Source organism: Dermacentor andersoni, chromosome 2 (assembly GCF_023375885.2).
Source record: "Dermacentor andersoni chromosome 2, qqDerAnde1_hic_scaffold, whole genome shotgun sequence".
Lineage (NCBI taxonomy): Eukaryota > Metazoa > Arthropoda > Arachnida > Ixodida > Ixodidae > Dermacentor > Dermacentor andersoni.
The window spans coordinates 86,121,410-86,145,926 of NC_092815.1; the positions used below are offsets into that span (position 1 = coordinate 86,121,410).

General features: G+C 49.6%; 1 protein-coding gene across 15 annotated transcripts in view; it reads right to left on the reverse strand.

Annotated features, from left to right (window-relative positions):
- Positions 1–24,517, reverse strand: part of sei (potassium voltage-gated channel seizure) — a 343,569-nt gene that overhangs the window by 49,413 nt on the left and 269,639 nt on the right. For 14 of the 15 annotated variants that reach the window (XM_055076850.1, XM_055076847.1, XM_055076848.1 and 11 more), the window contains 5 exons: positions 22,044–22,316; positions 19,609–19,953; positions 13,623–13,832; positions 8,709–8,961; positions 4,994–5,197 (listed from right to left, as the gene is read on the reverse strand). In XM_055076850.1, the coding sequence (XP_054932825.1) occupies positions 4,994–5,197; positions 8,709–8,961; positions 13,623–13,832; positions 19,609–19,953; positions 22,044–22,316 (1,285 nt within the window). The remainder of the gene's footprint in view (positions 1–4,993; positions 5,198–8,708; positions 8,962–13,622; positions 13,833–19,608; positions 19,954–22,043; positions 22,317–24,517) is intronic. The other variant, XM_055076849.1, reaches the window with a different exon arrangement.

Genomic DNA, 24,517 nt, shown 5'->3' on the forward strand with positions numbered 1-24,517 from the left:
TGGAAGCAATAGCAAATTATTAGACAACGACACGAAGTAAGGTTTGCAGCTCTTACCGGCTGTATCAATCGCAGTAAACATTAGCTTACCAGTCAAATTAACAACCATGGTCTCACGCGGGCACAGGCAAAGATGAACAAATCTCACTCGATGGCCACGAATACTCGCTGTCACAACGCTGGTGTGGTGAAGAGCGCAAGTAGAAAGGAGCGAACGCTTTGTGCTGCATCTCGATTCAATGGCAGCTCCAATCCTGCATTCATAATCACCGCGCCCGAAAAGGGGGATGCCATGCTGCTGAGCGAATGACCGAAGGACCAGCTCTGGGTAGTCCGGCTGGCCGACGATGCCACCAAGACTCAAGGTCTGGCTGCCGCCTGAGGAAGGGAGGCTCCGGTGGAGCTCGTCTCCTGGCCTCCCTTGACCCCAGCAAGGACTTTCAATAAAGTTTTGTCTCTCTCTGACTCGCTTCAGTGCGTCCCCAAAAGTTGAGATTGCGGGACCTCCAATACAATGCGCGCGGCAAGGCAGCGCACACCAAGCCACCAGCCATCTCGGCACGTCCAACTTTGCGCCCGCTGCATATAATCGCAAAGGTAGGTTGCGCAGGCCGCGCATGCGCTAAGCCGCGCCATGCGCAACGACGGCCACGATGGAGGAGGAGACGCCTGCTGACGGGCCAAAGCTCGCTTGATCACGTTAGCTCCAACACTGGGCGCGCGGTAACGTGGGAAGACGTCGCGCTTCAAGCCTCTATCCTTATCGCTATAACGTTGCACGGTATACCCCGCACCCACAGCTTACGGCACGCAATAGGTCTTATCGCACTTGGACTTCATAAGGAGGATTACGGAGAGCGCGACGACGAAAATTCGCCTGGAGTGTCCCTACAATTGCTATCGTAATAATATGGCAATAAAAATTGGCGGCTTCGTCCGCAGGCGACCCATTGAAAGCGATATCAAGATTTAGCGTTATGCTGAAGGCGTCTCAGAAAGCTAGCGTGGTGAGGAGCATCGAGTTTCCTACAATATGCAAGAGGGAACTCTAGCGCTGCAGTCGTTGACAAACCATAAGAATGATGAAAAGTACATGAATTGGTCTGATCTTCGTGCTTGCGTATTCAGACGTTCTTATTTATTATTATTGTTTATTACGCTTTAGATGTCTTCATTGTCATAAATTTCAGAGCATCTATACTCTTCGAAGAGCTGAAGACGGTGCGAACGCGCACGATCGCTACTAACTGCAACGACTAAGCTTGTCGAGGCGGCCAAATCGAAACGCGCCAAGCGCCTCATGGCACTGGCATGTCCGCGATAAATTCATGAGGGCGTTTCACATGGCGGCTTCTTGATGCATGCGTCCGTGGCGTAATGGTTTCAATATCGGGCTTCTGCAGTAGAGGTCCTTTGCTCGGTTCCTGCCGTCGGAGAATTTTAATAATGTTTCTTTAATTATTTATTGCTCAGTACATTGTTAAAGATGACGAGTTTACAATGTCACGAAGCCCTTTGTAGCCAGAAAAATGAATTTTACGCAAATCCATGTACTTTCCATAATTCCCATGCTGGCTGCTCCCACTGCAGCTCCCGTGGACACTAGCGCCAGAGTTCTGCCTAGTAATTATTGTATGAAACTCTATGGTGAGGAGCACCACCGTCAACGCCGTTTTGGGCGTCGCATGTTGAATGCGCGAAATCAAACCAACGGAAAACCACCAGTGTTCGTCGGCCGTCCAAAGACAGAATTAGATTTACCTTTACGTCTACTGCCCGTTCCCTTGAGGTAAATGCATGCATCGCGATCTGGTTTACACATAGCTCTTCAGTAAGACGCGTGCGCTTTGCTAACGTCTTCAGCTAACGTGCGTGCGTACAGCGCTCATGCCAGCAGCACGAGCCACAACGCTGCCTTGGCTCCGGCAGAGCCGAATGAGCGCATCGTGACGGAGCGTCCACTTGGCTTCGTTGCTTCTGGGTCCAAACGAACTGCGTGTCTCTGGAGAAGTGTCCACGCGCGGCACGTGCATGCTGTGTGCGTCGTTACTGTGACAGCACGACAACGTCAACGGCGGGGGCGGCGGAAGCGCGCGTCGGGCGTCCGTATAACTGCTATTGCAATAAAGACATTCAACGCGTCAGGTGGTGGGTACATTTGGCGTACGTGTTTGAACGCATACTGTTATCCACAACTCAGGTTAATGTGGTGCAGGGAACAACACATCCACCACTGCGTTGGACAGTGTTATGGCAATAGCGATTACACTGACACTCCATACGAGGTCGGGTCATCGCGCTCCTGTTTTCTCTGGTGCGACAGGGCATGCGCGGCCAGGAGCACCGGTGTTGGAGGTCACAGGGTCAGCTGCGTGCGCGAGGGCGACAGCGAGCCGAGAAGGATGACGCCTTGATGTGCTACGTTCTCTCGCCAACTCATTGTTGGTTACGTGACCTGCCAAGTTTCGGAGGTATGGCACTGTGAGATGGTAAAGAGAGCTGCTGTGCGGGACGTTCGCCTAGGAATAAGCACACGCGCTCTCCACTCCTCTTCACGCCAGCGCTGCGATCTCGAGAAACTCGTGAACCCAACCGTATTCACGTGTGTCTTTGGGCACCATGACACCACGTGTGTTTAGTTAAATCGAATCTTTACTGCAATTTATAGTGCTCATACCATTACAAGACTTAACTTGTGTAATATCACGATATCTTGCTATCACTGTCAGTGCTTCAAGCCACAGAGAATATTTTTCGAGAGATATTCAAAATTTACTCCCTTCTTAAACAGGCTCCTAACAAGATCGCGTGGAGGACTTCTTCAAGAAAAAGTCGCGAGACATCTGGCAAGTGCATACAGGCTGATGGCACAACCAGGGCGGGAGAATAGGAGACAAGACAGATGCAACATATTACAAACGAACTGGTGCTCGGCATTACACTAATAATAATAATAATAATAATAATAATAATAATAATAATAATAATAATAATAATAATAATAATAATAATAATAATAATAATAATAAGTGGCGCACCGACTGCCTCACAGAAAGCTGGACCACGCCTAAACTACTACCTTCAAGGCGGAGATTGTCACGTCTAATTGATTCGCACCGAGAGCTCCAAGCTATGGTGGCGAATAAATGATGTAAGGTTTGTACCCTCTACCTCGAGCAGTGCAAAACTTGTAGCACGTGAAAAAGATGGGCTACCAGGAGCGCATTAGAGGCTTCAGTTCGACTGAAAATAGAAAGATACCGACGTTTAAAAGGTTTGCTTTCAAACATTTTTTTCAACTTCTGCCGTCCAGTACGGATTGTTGTTCTGGATCTGCGAGATAAGCTTTCATATAGCTTTCTCAGATGGTATTTCTACTAAGTTTCAGCATAATGGGGCTGCAGGTAGTGCACCACACAATAAATAAAAATTAGGAGCACTTAGCATAGTAGACAGAAGCTCCAGAAATCGTGCAGAACTTCCGAATGATGGAAACGACTGTCCTATTGTTCTTATCATGGCAAAAATGGCAGCGTCACTGGCATGAGCAAGAACACGAACCTGATACAAAGATAATGTAAACCACCGGAATGTTAACTCTTTAGGATGCGTCTTAGTATGACTTAAAGATTAAATGAAATTATGGGGTTTTACGGGCGAAAACCACGATCTGATTATGAGGCACGCCGTAGTGGGGGACTCCAGAAATTTCGACATCTTGGGGTTCTTTAACGTGCACCTAAATCTAACTACACGGGTGTTTTCGAATTTCACCCCGCCGAAATGCGGCCGCCATGACAGGGATTTGATGACGCGGCCTCATTTTAGCAGCCAAAACCATAGCCACTAAGCCACCACGGTGGGTTTATTACTTCTTGTTGTTGGGTACATATTACTTAGTGAAATAGACGCACAACATCAGAGGAAGACAAAAACGACGGTAGGTCAGGGTGTCTGTCCTACCATCGCTTTTCTTTCTTCCTCTGATGCTGTGCGTCTAATTCGCTTAACTAACTAGGATGTGTATTTAAGAACCACTGACATTCGTGGCAGGAGTGGCATACAGTCATAGCATTCTATTTCCTTCGTGATATCGCAGTGCTTTGAAGGTCAGCCTAGTGTGCCAGGTGCACTACTTTAGAGATCGGGCAGATTATAGTGTTTCTTCGCTAAAGTACAAAAACCAGACGTCAATTATTAATTTAAAAGCTTGTGCTAGTTGGCGGGTCATACTAAATGTGCTTACAGTGCATATTTAGTGTGCTAAGCAAATACTGAGACAAGATACAGTGCGGACGACACTGTCCATGTTGTTCTTTGTTCCCAAATTTAGCCTTGAGGTGCAAGCATAGTCATAGTCAATGATGGCATAGGTTGCCATCAACGTAGTCGTCCTGCAATCGCCTTTACGCTGTCACACACACGTTGGCGTCACATACACAATCGCTCACCCTACATGGACATGTAGCGCCATCTGGTAATTCACGCAATTGCAAACGATGGTAAATGGCCAGCTGCCTGCAAAATTCGCCGCATAAACAGTAATTCGAACAGTGCATGGAATCAGCATTCAGTTCGGAACAACTTAGACCGAAGAGAGGCCAGGTTCGATATCGGCACGCGCACTTTGTTTATATTCGAATTACGTATTCAAAATAGTGTTCACAATTCTCATTACTGCATTCTTCAATTACACAAACACATCTTCTGCGTACAAGCTATGGCCAGTAAAGATAAGCATCGTTGGTTCTAACCCTTGAAGCGAATTCTGAGGTAGGCTGAAGAATTTGCCAATGTGATTTTACCCTGTATATCGTCCTGCAAAGAGTGCATGGCGTCTATGCACCGCTTCGGCAAGTGAGCGTTCCGTAAGAGAGAAGTAGCGAGCGCGGAAGTGTAAATGGCTTGGTAATGACAGGAAGAAACATTGCAGTATGAACCGATTTCCTGAAACACGAAAATTGTTCTTCATGACCCGATCGTGCGAAACTCGCCTGCTCGATTCCGACGACTGCGTGGGCACCGAGAGCGGGGCGGTGCCCCCCTGAGCTGTGGCCGCCCTCAGCGGGAGGTCGACGGGCCGCGCTGCCGAGCTGCCTGGTGCTTCGCAAGAGCGCCTCTCGGCGTTGTCGGGGCTCAACAGCCTCAGAATTGTCTGCATGTCCAGGGCCAGTCGGCTCTCCATGGCCGCCACTTGCCTGCAAGCGACAAAAGGAGGAAAGGAAAGAGTTTCAAAGCGGAGCTTTCTTTGCCTCTTCTACTTTCCCACTGCTGCTGCTGCTGTCCGGCACGTCACTAACGCCGGCCACGTCAGGACGTAGTTGAGACGCACGCCACTAACGCCGGCCGCGTCGGGACGTGGTCGAGAAGTGACCATGTCACAAAAACATAAAAGACATGCGCTGTCGGTGTTTTATTTCATGACATTTGTTTATGAGCTGTCACTCTCAGAGTTACGAGGAATAACTTTGAAAAGAATGTAAGACAAGGTCTGCGCCACATGGAGGGGCTGCGCAGTTGTGGTTCAGAATTATTATTCACCAAGCGACGCCCGCGGCGTGGAAACCGGATTTTCTGCGACACGGCACTTAACGCTATCGCGCTAATACATGATGTGGCACAATGGAAAGACGACCAGGGAAGCTTGTGTCAAGATTTACGCCTCGTCGCATCTGCACAATGCCCTCTGGACGCCTAACTAGGCGTGGCACCTCACAAATGATCTGCAGAAGCCGCCGCGCCAGTCTCCATACTCACCCGCAACAGAAATGACAGTAGAGGGAGGAGGTGGGCAGAATTTTAGCGAGGGAATAGAGAGTGGAGGCAGTTTTGAGGGCTACAACGCGGCAACCCACAATGGCGCCGAAGCGTGCACTTAGTGCCGACGAGACGAAGGCTCGCATAAAGCGTCGAGCGGAGCAAGAACAAACGCAAGCGGAGCAGGCAAGGTAACATTTCATATCCCGTCACGAGCGTCGGATGCCGCCAATACATCACCGCCAAATAACGTCAATGAACGCAAACAGCAGACAAAGCTTCGCTTACATTGATGCCCACAGTGCATTGAATCTGCATATTTTTTTTCACCGGAACCGTTTGCCTTAGGTTATTGTGAGAGAGAGAAGTTGTAAGGGAAAGGCAGGGTTAACCAGGCTGACCGCTATAGGCTACCCTGCACTAGGCAAGGGGGAAAGGGGATTCAAAGAGAAGAAGGAAGAAAGTTCACAGTTTGCGCTGTCACGAACAAGCGTTCATCGCTGACTCACTCCCAGGCGGTCATTGCAAAGTCTCAGAGGTGTCTTTTAGGAAGCAAATTCATGCGAATGCGTATTGCCGATAAGCAGAGACGTGCCGTGAACGCCCTTCGGGATTTCTTAGTGGACAGTAATCCTATGAGTGACATGGCGGGATTTGCCTGCATGCAGTGTGCTTTTCCTAGACAGTTTTAATGTAGCGTTTTCAAACACGCGCAAGTGACCGACGTACTACGTAAGGAAACAGCGCACATCTCTCGGCTAATGTTCTGTATGCTAGTGTCTTACTGCCGCTCACGTATGCTAACCTACGTTTATGGCAAGTTTTGGCGGCGGTGTTATATACATAAAAAAATGTCGCCCGAGAATTGCCGTGGAGTGTCCTTGAAGCTCTGTCACCACTTGATTCCGAAGAATCGGTTTTTACTGAACTTTCATAAGGAGAGGTGGTCTGCCAAGCGGAGAAACATTCCAAAATACGGGGCTTGGAATGCAGGGTGCCATATTTGCACGCGAACAGCATGCTTGGAATGAAGAGCGTCACAGCATTAAAGTATGCGCTATATCGTCGTGAAAAAGGACAAGCAAAATAAAAACAAGAACGGGATAAAGATGGTTGACCTGCAGGTAATATTGTCTTCATTTCAGAGCGACAGGCATAGTATGCGGTTAAGTGGTTTGTATACGCCCAAGGACCTCTCCATATGCGGTGCCTGTCGTAAGTACGTTGCACACCCGCCGTGGTTGCTCAGTGGCTATGGTGTTGGGCTGCTGACCACGAGGTCGCGGGATCGAATCCCGGCCACGGCGGCCGAATTTCGATGGGGGCGCAATGCGAAAACACCCGTGTACTTAGATTTAGGTGCACGTTAAAGATCCCCAGGTGGTCAAAATTTCCGGAGTCCTCCACTACGGCGTGCCTCATAATCAGAAAGTGGTTTTGGCACGTAAAGCCCCATAATTTAAGTAAGTACGTTGCACAGACTTTTGTAAATACGCCAAATACACCAAACGAAACCACAGCCGTTCCTCAAGAGAATTCAGGTCACGGCTACCAACATACCGCTACTGACAGCGATAAGGGTACTATTACGAGTCGTCGACATTAAGGCCCCGAAACCCCCCATTAGCGTATGCTTGACGTTTGTACGGGACCTACGCCATTTCGTTAGCCAACTAATTGGAGTTACGATGTGTATGCAAAGGGATAAGCCCGAGGACTTCCCGCGTGAAATATCCCTTTTGTGTTACACAACGTGTTTGGAGCACATATTCTTTGATGGCACTGTGTTTCCGCACGGTGCTTGCATGTCTCTTATGCAGCGCAGATGCGTAGAGTCCTCTGACCTATCGCCATCTACATTTAGTGAGGTGGTCACATCACTTGGGTTTTCATTTTCGTCCTTGGAAAGTGGCGTTTAGCGAGTTTGAATTTCTTAGTCAAGCGCACGCAGTCTCACCTCGCCGCAACTCTCAAACTACACAGATGATACGGCACGCAACTTTGCGTTCATGGTGTGTCGTCTCGTATCTCAGTGGTGGACGTTGAGTTATGTTACGAGGAAAGTCGTTGTAACGTAAAGATACAAGTGATGAAAGTACACGGCCCATATTTATATTTTCTGCAAGATCGTGCTTAATTATCACGTTTCCACCTATTCGCCATCGATATCGCTACACTTCTGAATTTGGTATGCCCAATTTTAAAAGCACATTCAGCAAATAAATATTAAGCGTTGCAAAGGCGTTCGTTATGATAGAAAAGCATTGCAGACCGTTGACTATAGTGATGCTAATAACTGCATGACGCGGTTTGGTGCTTATCAAACGGCTTAGCGGAAAAAAAATAGTGAGCGAACATTTCAAGATTTCCCGCACATTTTACTTCCGCTATACAGCTACAGAACAGTAAGTCCGGAGTTGTGGTTGGCGGCGTCAAGGCAGAGCCAATGCTCAGGAATCTGACGAAGGCAGGGATCGATCGCCCTGCTCCACGCGCCTTGAGAAACCATTGAGCATATTCTAGTAGAATGCCAAAGTATGGATCCATCGATAAATGTGGAAGTAGCTCGATTGACCGACGCGTTAGGTTTTGTAACACCCGAGGAAACATAAATGAAACAACTATAGAGACTTGTAAATTATGACTGGGAGACTGGTGGCGTAAAGTAAGGGAAAACACAGAGCGAACGGGACTTTTTGTTATGGATAATGAAGCTAGTGTGTAAAAGAGTTCCGAATGTTCCTGTAAGTGTTAAAGAACAAGCTCTGCAACGTGTTCCACCACCCCGCATCAAAGGAAATGACCATCATCATGATCATCATCATAATCAGCACGAACTCCACTACCACCGCCACCTAAAGAAGTGGCACTTGGCGAGCGCAAAGTGGCACAGGAGGAAGTGCACCAGTGGGAGTTCTTAAGACGCCAAGGACAGAACTCGCGGTGTCTCACCTGGCCAGCTGGTCGATCCTGGACTCGAGCACACCCAGCCGGGCCTCGTCCCCGGCCGGAAATGGCGGCTGCGGTGGAGAGGCGCCGCCTGTTGGGCTGCACGACACCGGCAGCGTGACACTCGAGCTGGACTGCGCCGAGGGCCGCGGCACTGCCGCCGCCGGCAGCGACGACTCTCGGGTCGACGCTGCCGACCGCGGCGCGCCCGACGCCTCGTCCTTGGGCGACCAGCCGGGGCTGCTGCGACTCGACCCTGGACCCGAGAGAGAGAGAGAGAGAGAGAGAGAAAATAAAGTTATTTGCATTAGTGTGCGTCCGAAATCACTCGCGATAGCGAACTCCGGTACCACTTCCGCAAGCTGATCTACGAACTCTTGCTCATCGATTTCCGCTTAATGTGCGTGTTTGCGCAGATTACGCAAGGCGCAGATTACGCAGCTTCGGGAAGCCTCTGTGTGTGATGCCACGCAGTATTGTGGTGAGGATTAGCGCGCACTCGGTGATTTACAGCTGTTGCCTCCCACATTTTTCAGCGCACGCGTTGGCAGCCTTTTCCACAGAGTATTTCTTATTTTTCGACTTTTCGTGTGTGTGCGTGCGCATGCGTGTGTTCGAGAAGGGGGAGGAGGATTGGTTGGCTTCTGGAGGGAGGTTTACAAACCCGCTGTTCATCATCCCAGATCTGTTGATGTTTGCCTGTACGCGCGTGACACTATGCTTGTTAATTCTACCAATAAGCGTATGTTCACTGAAATTTGTACGACCGATAAGGCTATTAGGCTTACTTCGCGTAATTGTCTAACCCATTGCTATCGCTATCAATGCTCGGCCTTTTAGGGCGAAACTGCGATTTCTCCAGCCGTCCGCAGCATGTAAAGAAGGGGGAGGAGTGTTGCTAGCTACGGGCGGACCTATCCTTGCAAATACTGCCAGCAATAGCTCTGCCCGAGCACCACTTGTCAAGGGAGGTAGAGCCAACAGCCCGTCAGAATGCATACATGGAACACTAACGGCGAGAAGGAATTTGAACTGGGGCGCACACTCCACCATACTATCTCACCCTGCTAGTTGTCGAGAGAGCTCTTGGTTGCACTGGTTGATATTTGCTAGAGTGTCCGCAATACGATACGATAATGTATGAACTGAAGCATAGATGGCCCACACGCGCAAGAGCAAGTGACACTTTGTGCCCGCGAGGACACTGGTCATTTACGAGAGAGGTGTTTCTGCACTTCCAGATACGGAGTTTGACTGTGAATGGCAGGCGGTGACGGTAGGCTAGCAGTAGTGTGCGAGAAATGTGACGATCACAGCCCTCCGGCAGCAACAAAATTTCTCTTGCTGCTCCTAGACGTCAAGCGCTCGTGAATGGAAAATGAAGAATTCATTTTGAGCACGCGCGCCAGTCTGCCGGCCGTGCAGGCAGCCTAGAATGTGACGTGCATCAGATCCCAAAGCGGGTATACACCCACGTATGTATCCTGCGCCTGTTCCGTGCTTGGGCACTGGGCACTTCGCCGCGGCGCATCAACAGCGGGCCGCTGTCCGGAGAGCTTATTTCAGCCACTTGGACACGTTCCAGCTATGCAAGCTGGGCGATCGGGCACGGACGATATTTTTTGCACGGCACTGCTAAAGACTATGCTACAAGAAAGAAAGAATTGCCTTCTCCTGTTTCTGTACGTGCTTACACCCAGACTAATAACTAAATTATCATTGGTATGTATTTCCTTCTGTATACAATCCTCATCCTCACGGTCAAGTATGTTGAGTAGAAAGAACAGTCTTAATTTCGGACACTTCTTAACGTAATCTTCTCAACCTGAAGTGGCAGAACGCAGTCAGTCAAGGTATATGACGGCTTAGATGAACTTGCTTTGGTTTCGGTTATCAGCGATTTAGTACAACTGTAGACATGAAAATAACGTTACAGCTATAGTTTTAGGGATACTATCTTTTCTGTGTTCTTCATGTCAATAACATTCGATTTGCATTCTTCCCTGTGACTTAACGCACTTAGTTAGCGTGATACTAGCACGCTTCCTCTGTTTTCGTGCAGTAATTGATCCATAAAACGATCTATAAGTATGCTCATCTCTCATATTTCCTGAGTGTTCCTACGTCTTCAACTTAACGCAATTTTTTGGTCTTCGCTATGGGCTATAATTGTAGGTAAGATGTGGAAAAAGCACCATTCTTAGTGCTTCCGCCATTGCGACCAGCAAATGAAATATCTAGCGCAGAATAATCTCGGAATAGGCGAACTGGTTCATCATGAAAGATAGTTATTACGTGTTTCCTTCTGTCTTCGACTTCTTCGCGTTGCAAACTTTCGTTCGAATTTCTCCTTTCAGATGTGTGAGCTATCGATACAGCGGACCTTTGGTAATGATATGGTGCCATGCCGTCCGTCAACAGAGGCTTCACTGTATACATTGATAAAGATAGCTTCGCCTTCTGAATTCCCCCACTGCTTACACTCGACTCAAGTTGCCGTTTTCTATTTGGACGTGTCGCAATGGAACAGGCCTACTTACTACCTAAGACCACTTCTACGTTATGATACGTCTACAAAACGAGAAATAAGCAGTGCGACATAAACGACACCTTTGGAATTTGTCGTCTGCTAGAGTACGTGCCGAAGTCAGCACTTCCTTGCGCTCTTATGTGATACTTTCCGCGCAACCATATGGTTTTATTGCACTGAATATTTCAAGTCGTGGCTACGATCTAGAAATGTCCCTGCTTTGCTGTACGTTGTGCAGAGGAAAGAGAAGTTAGAGAAAGAAAAAGCGCCAACAGCTCGTAAAGCTTTTTCAGCAGGTAGTAAAATCCTGCTTTCTGTAGAACAGATGCGAAAGACTCGCCAGCCAAGTCACATAAAGGTATAATTACCGTTGGCTTGCGCACTAAACCGTACACGCTGTAATCTGCCGAATCACTGGTAAACTTGGCTGTTTACACGTGCATTTCCACAGAGGCTATAGACTCACGGCGCGTTCCGGCACCGTCATGCCGCAGGGAAATGTGAAGGGTGGGTGAGGATGTGCACGAGCACGCGAGATATAACACACTTACGATTTTCTCAGCCTGACATTAGCTCTTAAAGACCCTTTCTCTGGCGCTCTGGACTACCACTTGCAAAACGTCGTTTTACTCTCCCTATAGCACGTAACTATACACTATGGAGCGCAAATAACGACACTCGTTTTATAGCCCACAAGACGCGCGGACATACACGCAGAAGCTGCCTTGACTGTGAGTATAAAGCATAAAGCCGCATTTCGTCAGGACGTCTACTACTTCCGCGAATTCGTTCGCCGAAGGAAACCAGATGTCTATTCCATACGCAAAGCGACATCTCGTGTTCATCTCCATCTTTCGTTCTTGAATGTCGCGTACACTGGTGTTGTTAACCTCTCGAACATTGTGCTTCATAGGATTGTGCAGTTTACAAGCATCCTACGGGTGCAACAACAACAATTCTATATAGTTTTCTTTTGCTTAATTCCTAGACCACGCGTCGAGTGTTTAAGTTCAAGGGATCACGCTCTGTTCCGCCGGGATCGCAACGGTGCCTTTGAAATAACATGCAAGCTGTAAATTTCGGAAACCACGCATTGCGTGGCTTGTTTCGTTGCCTGCCATGTATCTTCACATCTAACGAAATACATGTCGGGCGGGCACGGGAGTTACCGGAACGATGCCCTGCATACGCGGCGCTACAAGGATTTGATGGAAAACTGGTGAAGTGATTATAATCTCTTTCATAAATAGAAGGTAACGCTGCAGAATCTACGCAAGTAGTGCGGCCATAGAAGTCTCATTCCGCGAGTTCCGCGGAGTGAGACCCTTTCTGTAGATTACTGTTTGTTCGAGACGTAAGGTTACGTCAATCACGTACTATTTCTGCACTTTCGTGCTTTCATTATACGGCATACCATGTTTTGGTCGCGAGCGCTAGCGGTGCGATGTTGCCCACTGGTCACAGATACGTGTCGCTCAACCCGTTCAGTGTGTGATTTGATGCGCCCGACGTCGGACTCGTGTTGAGACGTTGTGTCGACGACTGCAACACAATCCCTGGGAGAAACAAGCAACAGCCCGGAAAAACAGGCTAGCCGACAGGTGGAGCAAAGTTGAAGAGGGGAAGGAAGAAGAAAGCGCGACGCACGAGGCGAGAGATCGTGCTCTTCGGGAAGTGTCGGTCGGGACGGGGCGCAGGAGCAGCGCTCAGCAACGGTCAGCGGGGCCCAGGTTGAGCGGCAGGCCCGGGTCCTGACCGGCCAGTCGGCTCCATCCACCAGGCTCAACTCGACCGTGGGCCGTCGTCCCTGGACATCCCCGGAATAGTCCGGTCCCTTGGGATGGTAGGGATGCCTCCTGGCTCTGCCTAGGCCCGCTTCTCTTTTTCTCGCTCCACGAACCGGCCCCGCTGCCTTGTCGCCGGTCTTCCGAGCCCCCGCAGCGCACGTTCTCTCGCCTCGTGCCTCGCGCTTCCTTCCCCTCTTCAACTTTCCGCCATCTGTCTGCTAGCCTCCTTCTCCGGGCTGTTGCTTGTTTGTCCCAGGGATTGTGTTGCAGTCGTCGACACAACGTCTCGACACAAGTCCGACGTCGCGCGCATCATATCACGCAGTGGTAAATAGCTTGAGGTCTGCGACACCTCCAATGTAATAAGTACGTCACATTTTGCGACATAAATGTATGACACTTATTATTACACCTAATTACATGACACATACTAATATGTTTCATATGCGAGGCGCCATTTTTCGGTCGCGAGTAGGAGTGGTGAGAGAAGTGTCTCTAGCCTTCGTAGCCTTGCCTGGTATGTATGAAACGGAGCATGGTAATGTTGGACGGCGGCGCCCCCGGATGCGACAGAGTTACAGCAAACCAACGCCCACTCACGGCTCATCCTGGGCGACACACCGCGTCCCGCGGCCGACGACCTCTGGCGCTCGTCGCACGCACGTCCTGGACTCAGCGACCGCTGACCGTGAGCACCTGAGCCAAGCCGGGATCCCGAGTCAGCGCAGGGACTGGCGCCGGAGCTATGCGTCGCTCCGGGCCCGGTTCCGAACACAGCGGTGGTCAGGTTCGCCACACTAGTGATGGCGCCTGCATAAAAGCAAAGGTTGCTCTTAGGTGGGAAGCAATCCGCGACTACCATAAGCTGTTTCCTCACCTATTTTGCTCGATATATGTTTATACAGCTAATCGCCAAGGCTCTAGGATAGCACTGACGAGACTAGGACCAATTTCATCTATGGAAACACTGGCGTGGGGACGTTATGCGGACATAAAACCTACCATTCGCAAAACTAATAGCTTTGATAGCATGCAATGGTTTCCTTTCTTAATTTTTTATATTACGGACACGTAATAAAAAAATGCGAGCACGTATACTCACTCCGCCATATCTTTTACCGCTATCGAACAGCTTCGCGGGAGTAAAGAGGACTTCTTGCGCCTGATGCCACAGAACATTTTCCGTCAATGGTTATACGCTTTCCCACTATCGAATTTGCGCTACAGTGACACCTTAGCTAAACATTTCCCTCAGGTTAGATACCTGGGAATAACTGAAATTTGTTCTAGTTGATATAGATTCATCCTTGATGTATGAGGTGCGAAGCAGGTCACAAAAGAGGAGACGTTGTCTGTGCTTTTGCCTCTGTGTTCTGCTTGGCACCTGACACCGCTGATAGATACACTGACTATGTGGCATAATTCACTGACGTAAGGACAGGGCGAAGGCAGCCTGTGCGGTCGTCCCTTCTGCTTTCGTACTGTGTATTCCACGCTTTCGATAGGCCACTAGACGTCGAAAGTACTTAGACAGGACGAAGTATGACAACAGACACAGCGCAACAGGTCTTTTAAGAATGCTCTAACCAGCCCAGTTCAAAATACTCTTGGAGTTTATTACGGAACGTAGAAAACGGGCTTTCATAGGTCTCTGTTTCTCATAATGAGTGCCTATTAAAAGCTTATCTATCTTCTATCGTGAGTCATCATATGCCTATCTTTATGGTTTGGAGATTCTGACAACGCTTGTTAAGCGAGCATAGGCAATCGAATTTCTTTCAACACTGAAAGCTGCCAGTAGAAACGTAGCAAGTTTCGATCACAGAGCGATTCAAACCAATTTCGGATGTTACTATGGTTTGTTATCGATGATTGGTAAAAGTAAAAAAAAAAAACACTATTTAAGAGAAGCTGTTTTGGTGGCATCCGGAGGCTTTAGATGCTGTGGTTAGTGGTGGTTGGACTGTGGAGAGGAGGGTGCGGGCGGTGAGGAGGGGTCAGAGGTGTGGCGCCTATTGCTTGCCGCAAGTGATGACGACACCAGGTCGCTGCGGCGAGGAGACAGCACGCGTGCCGGAACGGGCTTGATGAGCCGGCGCTCTGTCGGCCACACGACAGTAGAGTAGACGCGAAAGCGTCGCTTACACCAATTCCCACAGCCGGTAAGATATGCGTTTGTGTATTTTTAAGGACGCGTAATAAAGTTATATTGAGAGTCTTACAAACCCCAATGACAGCCGGTGTTACTTCTGGCAATGGTAGCATCTGTAATTGAATGTCGGGAAGCTCGGGGGTTTCTGTGGTCTGCCACTCAAACCTTTTAATTGCTAATCGAGTTTGCATTAGCGATCGCTGCGTACACCCCTACTGTGATATAAAAGGGTTTACGGTCACTTGCGGAGAATTTGTAACATAACAATTGTAAGTTCAAGAAAGGCCGCTCACGAGAGAGAAAGCCGGACGCCGATATTATTTACAGGCGAGAGACAATAACGTGGGCAGTTTGAACTACTGGTGCATGGCTTGGTCACAGCGGAGCTAGTTCCTGCTTTTGCTAAGCTAGTATTGCTTGGTTTTGCTAAGTTTTACCAGGTTATGCATGACTTGGCTAGGTTCACACTAAGTGTTGCTAGGTTTTGCAACGTTTTTCGATGTTATGCATGGCTTGGGTAGGCTCATACCAAGCGTTGCTAGGTTTTGCCAAGTCTTACGAGGTTATGCATGGCTTAACTGCGTCTCCTACTGCAAGCCGGCCTCCGCTACAGTGTGACAACGAGCTATGACCGCTGGATACATGACAACAGATTCCACAAAACACTGCTTCAATTCATACACAACACAGGCCTCACAGCACACATATAATACACATATACGCTCCAAGAATTATGCCTTAAGGGCAAGCCTTTATCGCAATAAAAAAAAAAACTGCGCTTATACTAAGCGTCGCCAAGATTTGCTAAGTTTCGCCAAATTTTTGCGAGGTCATACACGGCCAGGCCCGTAAGCCACAGAAGACCCAACGAGTCACTCGCATACAAGCTACAGTACGTGCGTCACAATTTATTATGTACAGTGCTTCAGTACCAGTCGTCACCATCATCGATCCGGTCCTCGCCTCGACGTCCGACCGTCGTCGTGGTCGGTGGCATCGGAGAAGGCTTCGTGAAGCACTTGCAGGGCAGAACTTCTTCTTTCAAAGTTCCTCACCGAGCTCACCATGGAGAGATTCACGTCGAACCAGAGCCGGTCACAGACGTGGCAGCTGTGCCCGAACCTTATGCCGAGGAATTCGCGCTGGAAGCGGCCTTTCGCCCCACCCATGGATTTGCGCTCATGGCGTTTGAAGTTCTCGGTAATGCGCAGGTCCTGAACCGATTCCCGGCGGCGCCGAGCATTCAGTCGGCAGAGTTCATTGTCTCTGACGCGAAACTCGGGATCCTCCGCTCGGCGACGGCGTTTGTCGGCGACGGCCTCGGCGCGATGGGCAGGATCGGCTCTCGTTCGTCGATCGCATAGTCCCGCTGAGCCGCGCGCCGAGCTTCCTCGTAGGTCACAGACGTGACAGCTGCGCACAAGATATATGCCCGGAAATTCAAGCTGGAATTGCCCGTTCGCACCCGCCATGTCTCGGCGAGATTGACGCTGGAAGTTTTCGAGCAGTCGCAGGCCGGGATCGCTTTCTCGGCGACGTCGAGCGTTCAGGCTCCGACTTTTGAGTTCCCTGGACTGAAACTCCGGATCCTCGACTCGGCGTCCCCTCTTCTCAGCCGCAGCTTCGGCGCGGTGTTCCGGATCAGCCCGGCGGCGACGCATTGCTTCTCGCTTGGCAGTACGGCGCTCTTCCTGGTAAGCCACTTCACCTTCGGCCGTCCGGACTTTCTTCGGTCTTCCCTAGTGTTCCTATATATGAGAAACATTAGTCTTCACATGGCAGCAGCACGTACGCACGGAGTAGAGGGGGTGAGAGGTGCGTCGCAGCGCGGACTGTTCCGAGCTGTTACTCGCCTGTGACGTCACGACTCCGCCCTACGCGCGTGGGATGCGAGGAGGTTACGTGACCCAATGCCCTCGCAGGTGGTTGCTAGGCAACACGAGGCGGAGCATAGCTGGGCTGAGTTTTCTGGTAACGCTCCACGGCGTAAGGAAAGCCTAAACAGCTTTGCTGTTAAAAATATATGAGTGAGACGCAATTCTCGCAAGTGAAGCTCCAACGTGACGCTTCGTACGACGCCAATCACTAGAGAAATAACTCCTGCTTTTGCAAACTATGACTGGTTCTGAGGCCTCGCAGATTCCTGGTCATGCAAAGTAGTGCGAATATGAAGTTTGTATGACAGCAGAAATATATAAAAAGCCGGCGCAGCTGCCACAACGAAAATACACAAGTGTTTTTTCTAAGGCTGGCCACATGATGATGTTGGGGCATAGAACGAACTTTTGTGATGTAGGCCCAAATGAGGATGTCGCCAACGAGCAACCATAAGACATGCGATATTACATGGGACACCGAGATGCCAGATGCTCCGCAAGAGCAACCTTGAAAGAACACAGTTGCTAGTACAACCTTTCGCGCACGTAGAACGTCGGAGGCATCATCGGTACAGCAAGAAGAAAGATTTCTACCTCTCGCGGCTCAAGCTGGCCGACATGGCCTACAATTGCGGCAGACCTCGCCATTGCCTCAAAAGGAACCCTCTACAGAGTTTACTACTAAAATTACAGGAGGAGACTTTGGCGCAGTGTAGTTAAGCTACCACGGGAATAATGATTAGTACGTACATAAATTCATCTAACCTTTGTACCTGTGGCTTCAGAAGTTCATGTGGGTTTATTTACAGCGCTTTATATCTATTTGCTAGCCTACATTTTGAAGAAATTCTATTTTTTCCAAAGCATAAGCCAAAAAGACTGCGCACGTGCATAATTATTAGGACTTGTAGCAATTATAACGCGGTATATTGCTGAAGACGAACGATTTGCAAGAGAGAGAGAGAGGAATATAAGGAAGGCAGGGATGTTAACCAGTCAATAGTCTGGTTGGCGTCCCTATGCTGGGGGAAGGAGAAAGGGAACAGAGAGAAGGGAGAGAGAAGGTATAGAAACGTGCATAGACAGTACTTGAGCTAAAGCCGCTCGCGCAAATTAGACGTTCTGAAAAAGCACAAAAGTGCCTTCACTGCCCTCTGAGCCCATGATCGGTGGGGACGGTGCTCTAGTACTGCCTGTCCACTCAGAGGACGATCATCTAATTTCCTCAATGTGTTGGACAACAATATTGAGGACAGTGGCACAGTAAATGGTCAATGTTCTCCTCGCATCCGCAAACATACATGCAGGACTGTCAGCCATTCCGATTAGTGCTGAATATGCTTTCGTGAAGGCAACTTCAAGCCACAACCGACGCAGAAGGGACGCTTCGAGTCGGTGCATTCCGGCCGCAGGTCAGAGTTACAGTGAAGGGTTTAGTCTGTGCAGTATTGTGCGCCTTGTATGAGCGGTAATCCGCTCTGCTAAGGAGAGCGTGCGTACTAGAATGCGAAGTTGTCTCGCAGCGTCGGTCTTTGAAAGAGGAATGGGCACGCAGCGGTCTTCTTGGTTTGACGTCAGAGCTTCCTTATCTGCGTCATCATTTCCTATGATACCGCAATGACCTGGTATTCATTGAAAACAGATATCGCGGCCGTTTTCTTTCAGGTGATGGACAAGTTCCACGATTTCGCACGGTAACTGATCGTTAGTTCCATGTCGGAAAAACGACTGCACGCATTGCAATGCCGGCCTTGATACGCAGAAGACTGCCCATTTTCAAGGGCTTTCAGCATTTATCGCATGAAGCGTGTCCCGGACAACCGCGAGCTCTGCAGCTGTAGACGTAGTGAAGTGGGAAGTCTTGAACCGCTGGATTATTCCCATTGTTGGTATAACTACAGCACCACTGGAACTGGTTGATGTAGTTGATCAATCAGCATAAACGCGTGTGCAGTCGCTGTATTTCTCGTACAAGAGAAGTAAAGTTAGTAGCTTGAGTGCTGATGACGGCATGTCCGGCTTTTTCTGAAGTCCTGGGACGGTGAGGTTTACTTGAGTACGGCTGCACACCATGGAGGAATCGAAGTTCTTGCCGCATGTGCGTAACCTGACCTGAGAGAGGTACGGTGGGTGAAGACAGTCGCACTGAATGTCGTGTGGGGCCTTTCTAACTGGGAGACTTGCGAGGTGGTGAGTAGAGGTCCGAGCGAAATGTCGTATGTGCACACGCATTGTTTCAATGGTTAATGTGGGTTCTAATTCGATTTGCAAAGTCACAAACCTGCTTGAAGCGAGAAAGACGAAGCTCGGGCAAATCTATTTACTATAACCATCAGTCCCACGCTGGCTAAACCGTCGGGCTTGCAACTTTTGTAGACGTTATGGCGCCCGAGTTCCCTCCAGTAATTTTTGTAGCAAACTCTGTGGAACCATCCACGAGGAAACGAGCCTCCGCGCTCAGTAGGGGCTTTTGCGCATGCCTGCACGTGCGCTAGGAGTAACCTAATGTGCAAGTAAATGGTGCTGTAAAATCAAGTTGCCCCAGCACTCGACTCACCGGCGATGGAGTTGAGCGTGCCGTTGCGGCGTCGGGGCTCGACGCTGGGGCTGCGGCTTCCGGCGGCGCCGTGCGCCTCCTGGAAGTCGTAGTTCGCGGGCGTCACGTCGAGACCGGCCTTCTCGGGCGAGAACTCGAGAATTCCCCGGCCGGACTCGGTGCGGCGCCCGCTGCCCGCCGGTCCGATGCCGCCGTCGTCGTCGCCGTCGTCGTCGTCGGAGAAGCCCCCGACGCCGACGCCGCCGCCGCCGAAGCCGTCGTCGCAGCTCGACGAGCCGCGGCGTCCCCGCCGCCGCCGTCTCCGCCGAGCCCGCGGGTACTGGTACGCTTGGCTCCGGGACTCGCCTGCAGAGGGGGAGAGCGCCCGTATACAAAGATGGCTGTTACATTTTATTAACAGAGCGCTGGCAACCGCGTTCGCTGGGGTATACTTGCTGGTCCCATGTTTTTTTAGAGCGCAGCCGTTGCTGCTGCGAGCGGCGGCGGCGACGTAACCGAACGAATGACACAGCGAAAGATGAAAGTGTGAACGAGGAGCGAGAAATGAAGGACGCGAGCCGCGAACGGCGGAGATCAATGAGAGCGGCCCCTTCGGTGACGTGCCCGCGGTAAAGCGGTTTCATGCGGACTCGCCCGACCGTTCGTTTCGTACTATCGTCTGCTCGCGTCGGCTCTCGCTCGCGTTTATTTGGTTTGCTTGGTTTGGTATCGTTCGCCTTTGTTTAGATTGTCGTGGTTTGCGATTTTTGTAGTCTTACCTTATGCGTGACGCGAATTCTTTAGTACTTTCTGGAAGCCACGCGGACACCAGCAATTACACTGGAACCTTCGACGGGTCACATGTATAAAAGCCGATGCACTTGACCCGCAGATCATAATTCAGACGATCGCCGACTCTGCTCGGCGCTATCGTTATGTTTGACTGATACTTGTCTTGCTGGGCACAAGTTCGCCCAATAAAGACTTAAATTTGTAACTCACAATTTCGACACTGTGTCTTTTACACTATCACTACCACGTGACGATATAATAATAATGTTAAATAGTGTCAACCAGTTTTTTCTGAATAATGAGTGACAACCGGTGGAAGTGCTTCGTCTGCCGCAACTGTTAAACTAGCTGCCCGAGATCAGCGCCGCCGCCGAGAGGACCCTGTCGTTCAGAATCAAATTTTTGGCCACAATATGTCGCCAATTCAAAACACCTGAACAGCGATGCTCAAAATTCACATTAGTGAGCATCGAAATTGTCAGCGATCTTTTTTCATTCTTTTTTTTAATTCTCCCATCTAGACCAAGGGAGTTCTTAAAGGGCACAGGCCTGAGTGACGTACCGCTTATTATGATTTTGTGCATCCCCCCCCCCCCCCCCCCCGTAGACTCAGTGCTCACCCTCTCCGTCTTTTCTTTTTTCTATTCCACTTTTCCCTTACCCACATTGTAGGGTCAGGAAACCGGACGCTCGTCTGGTTGGCCTCCCTGCCTTTCCTCTCCCCTTGCTTTCTCTCTTTGTCACTATCTAGACTAAGAGACGTTAAACATCTTTACGTAATGCCTAGTCCACGCTGGCCTAGACAGAAATTGAATAATATTTATGCACGTCATACGCATATGTAGATATGCAAACATTCGCATGAATTTATTATAGAAGTTATTACAGAGAAATATTATAGATAGGGCAATACAGGAAGTGCGCCAGCTCTAGAGGAATGTGGGGCGAAGGTGGCCGCGTATTCGTGACAGGGTATCCTTGAGCTAATTTTGAGAGTTGGTGCAGCTTCATAGGTAATATGGGCGTTATGAAAATAGTTTCCAGTGTCAGCACTTTGGTTACCCCACGGTACCTTGAATAGTATTGATACTCGGCTTGTTTGTAAGCAGTCACACGTAATACTTTTCTTTATCGAGGATTGATTGTTATCCTTCATTTATTTTATTTTATAAATAAGTTAGTCAATAATCCGGATAAAATGCATGGTACATAACGAAATGAGCTACTTAACGGAAGGCAACAAAACTCTGCAGTAAAAGGTTAGCAGAACTAGCAATGGATATGAAGACTTCAAAAGCGTTGCAGCACGTTGAAAAAGCAACCAGAAGTGCGGAACACGAAAGCGCCGCCGCTACTCTGCGTACTTCAGCTTTGAACGAGGAGCACAGCCGGCTCCGAAACGTCACTAACCGCGACTTCTTTCTTTGTTCGTCGCAGATGAATGTGATGCTGCTGTTCTCGCAACAAAATATGCTTAAGTTGCTTCTACAAACCACTGGGAGCACACTTGAGGGCATCCGCTAGTGCCTGATAAGGAGACAAAACAAACCCGTACCCACAACACACCGTCCTTGGCGATCGTTCTTGTGCACGTCGCCTAAGCGCTACGGGCACAGTATCAAGCCAACTAGCCCGAAAACGCCTGCACTGCTTGTTTTGCGTACCTTCCTCCGGCGAACTGGCCGGCCTGTTGTGCAGCGACTTGCCCCGGAAGAGATCCGGGTCGACGCCCTCCTGTTCTTCGTCGCGGAGGTTGAAGGTGATCTCGAGGTTGGTGGAGAACTGGTCGAAGAACTCTGGGTACATGTCCAGCACGTCCAGGAGGTCCTCGCGCAGGATCTTGTGCAGGTCGCAGTAGGTGAGCGCACGCACGTTGCACGATGACTTGCCCACCGTGCCGTACAGGCAGCCGTTCTCACCGAAGATGTCGTCTTTGCCTGCGAGAGAAGCCAGTTGGCACGTAAAAAGTGGTACCGGTATTCCAAAATGCGAGAGAGCGCAGCAACAAGTGGAGGACAGATTAGAACGGAGACAACACAAGCGCTGACTAACAAACAACAGGAGCTTCATACTACATAGCTCGCACAGTTCCGTGCACGCATGGGTTCAACTCTCATCGTCAAAGGAAGATAAAAAGCAAAGTTTTCAAAACGCGCCAATAGTAGAAGACTATGGATAGAACACACAAAAAGCGGCGTGTCAAATTTTGAAAGTTGGTAGGACTTAGTCCATGTCTCACAAAGATCTGTGTATCTCAGAGCCACGCGAGTGTGTCCTGCCATTGCCTCCAAGATTGGTCATTGTGGGGAACATTTATTCCGTGCTGTTGCCCGATCTCGAAGGCAATAACCGTAAATTGTCATTTTGTACTATGACGATCAAAGAATACAGTCGCAAATGCACTGGTGTTAAGCTCCAAGAATTTGCGTAGATGCACCAGCCAATTACTTCGGATCATGTTCATGACGTCATGGCCAAGGCGAACTTTCAGTATAGGCGTCCCTCAGGAACTATGTTTTGCAGCGCGAAGACGCGCAGGGCAGATGCAGTCAGATTTTGAGGCGCAGTGTAGCTTTGTACATTGTTGCCAAGTGCCCTCTATGGCAGCCGCTAGAGCCGCGTGTAGACGTCGAACTCTCGCAGTGCACTCAATTGGTGTTTTGTCAAGTAGGGCCGAACGCGGTTCGCGTTCTTGTGACATCTGTCAATGCAGCTAAAACGCATTTACACAGCACAGGAACTCCATACCCCACGCCCGCAAGCATGACGCACAGCACACGAACACAGGCCTTACAATAACAGCAGTGCTTGTATATGTTGGTATGCAGGTTTTCCAGTAATGTTGAGCGAAACTGAGTCATTGTTGCAGCAATGATAAGCATGCTAATTATCATAATGTTCTGCATGAAATAAAGCGACGAAGGAAGTATAAGCAGAAGCGAAGGAAGCAGCGAGCAGTCACTTGACATGTCTATCTGATATAGTCAAAGGTTGTAACTAAATGACTGCTGTTCAAGCAAATTAACTTGCCAGAGTAACGTTGCCCTAGCAAAATAATGTCTGTCGCTCGTTTTTTCGCTCTTAGTCTGAAAAAGCGTCATGTGACGAAACATCAGACTGACAACAATCGAGAACCTTGTCTACAAGTAACCAAAGAGAAAAACAACGCGCAGAAGTCCAAGGCCACAGCTTTGCAGCGAACGGCATTCGCACTCTGTTTCCCCTCGATGCGTAATCGACTCATTCCTGCCCCGCATCTGAATTGCAGGTAATGGACATAGCCGCTGCCGCGCCGTGGGTAACGCCGCAGGAAGAATGAAAACAGAGGTCAGCGCGCACATACGCACACATCTATCCTGCGAGAAACCTCGGCGGGCTGCGTATTGATCCCGAGTTTAGTGGCGTCCGTCGGGCTTCGTCATCGATCCCGAAGCTTGTTTCCCGGTCGCGTCCTCCAAACGCCGCGCTACGCGACTGCTGCGAAGCTTGTCCATGCACAATGCGCACGTTCGGGAGAAAAGGCGCAGCCGCTAAGCGAAACTTAAGTGAATGCGGTAAAAAGAAAGAAAGAAGAAGAAGTAAAAGCGTGCTGGGGTTATTAGTTGCGGCACGCAGGGGCGAGTGCAGGAAGTTGGGTGGCGTGCGTGGTGATCACGTGATCTGGTCGCTATTGGAGAACGAGAGGTGTAGGTCGACTAGAGCTATGGCTACCGTTGATTTTTTTTTTATCTATATGGCAAGATGTTCCAAAGACTATTTGAAATTCATCATTTAAATTTTCCCTCTTTGCTTAACCGTCAGAAGCTCTTCGTCACCGGTGAGGTGTCCGTTAACAAAGATATTAAAATACGGCTAAGGCATTGCCGCGACAGCTCATTATCACCCTACACCAATGGAAATAGCACTTACACTTGAACACTCAATGCTCATTTTAAAAGCAGAGCTTTTTTTTACGAGCCTCGCCCTGGTTTCGTGACCTTTGGGCGCTGCGGCCCGGCTGTTCTCAAACCGAATAGGCCAACCACAACAACAACAAACAATCACAGCGGAAGACGCGCGCCACGCGCTCCGCTGGGTTCCTTGCACCATCACCAGATGGCGCTCGCCTCGGCGCATCCGCGCAGCCTTTTTAGACATT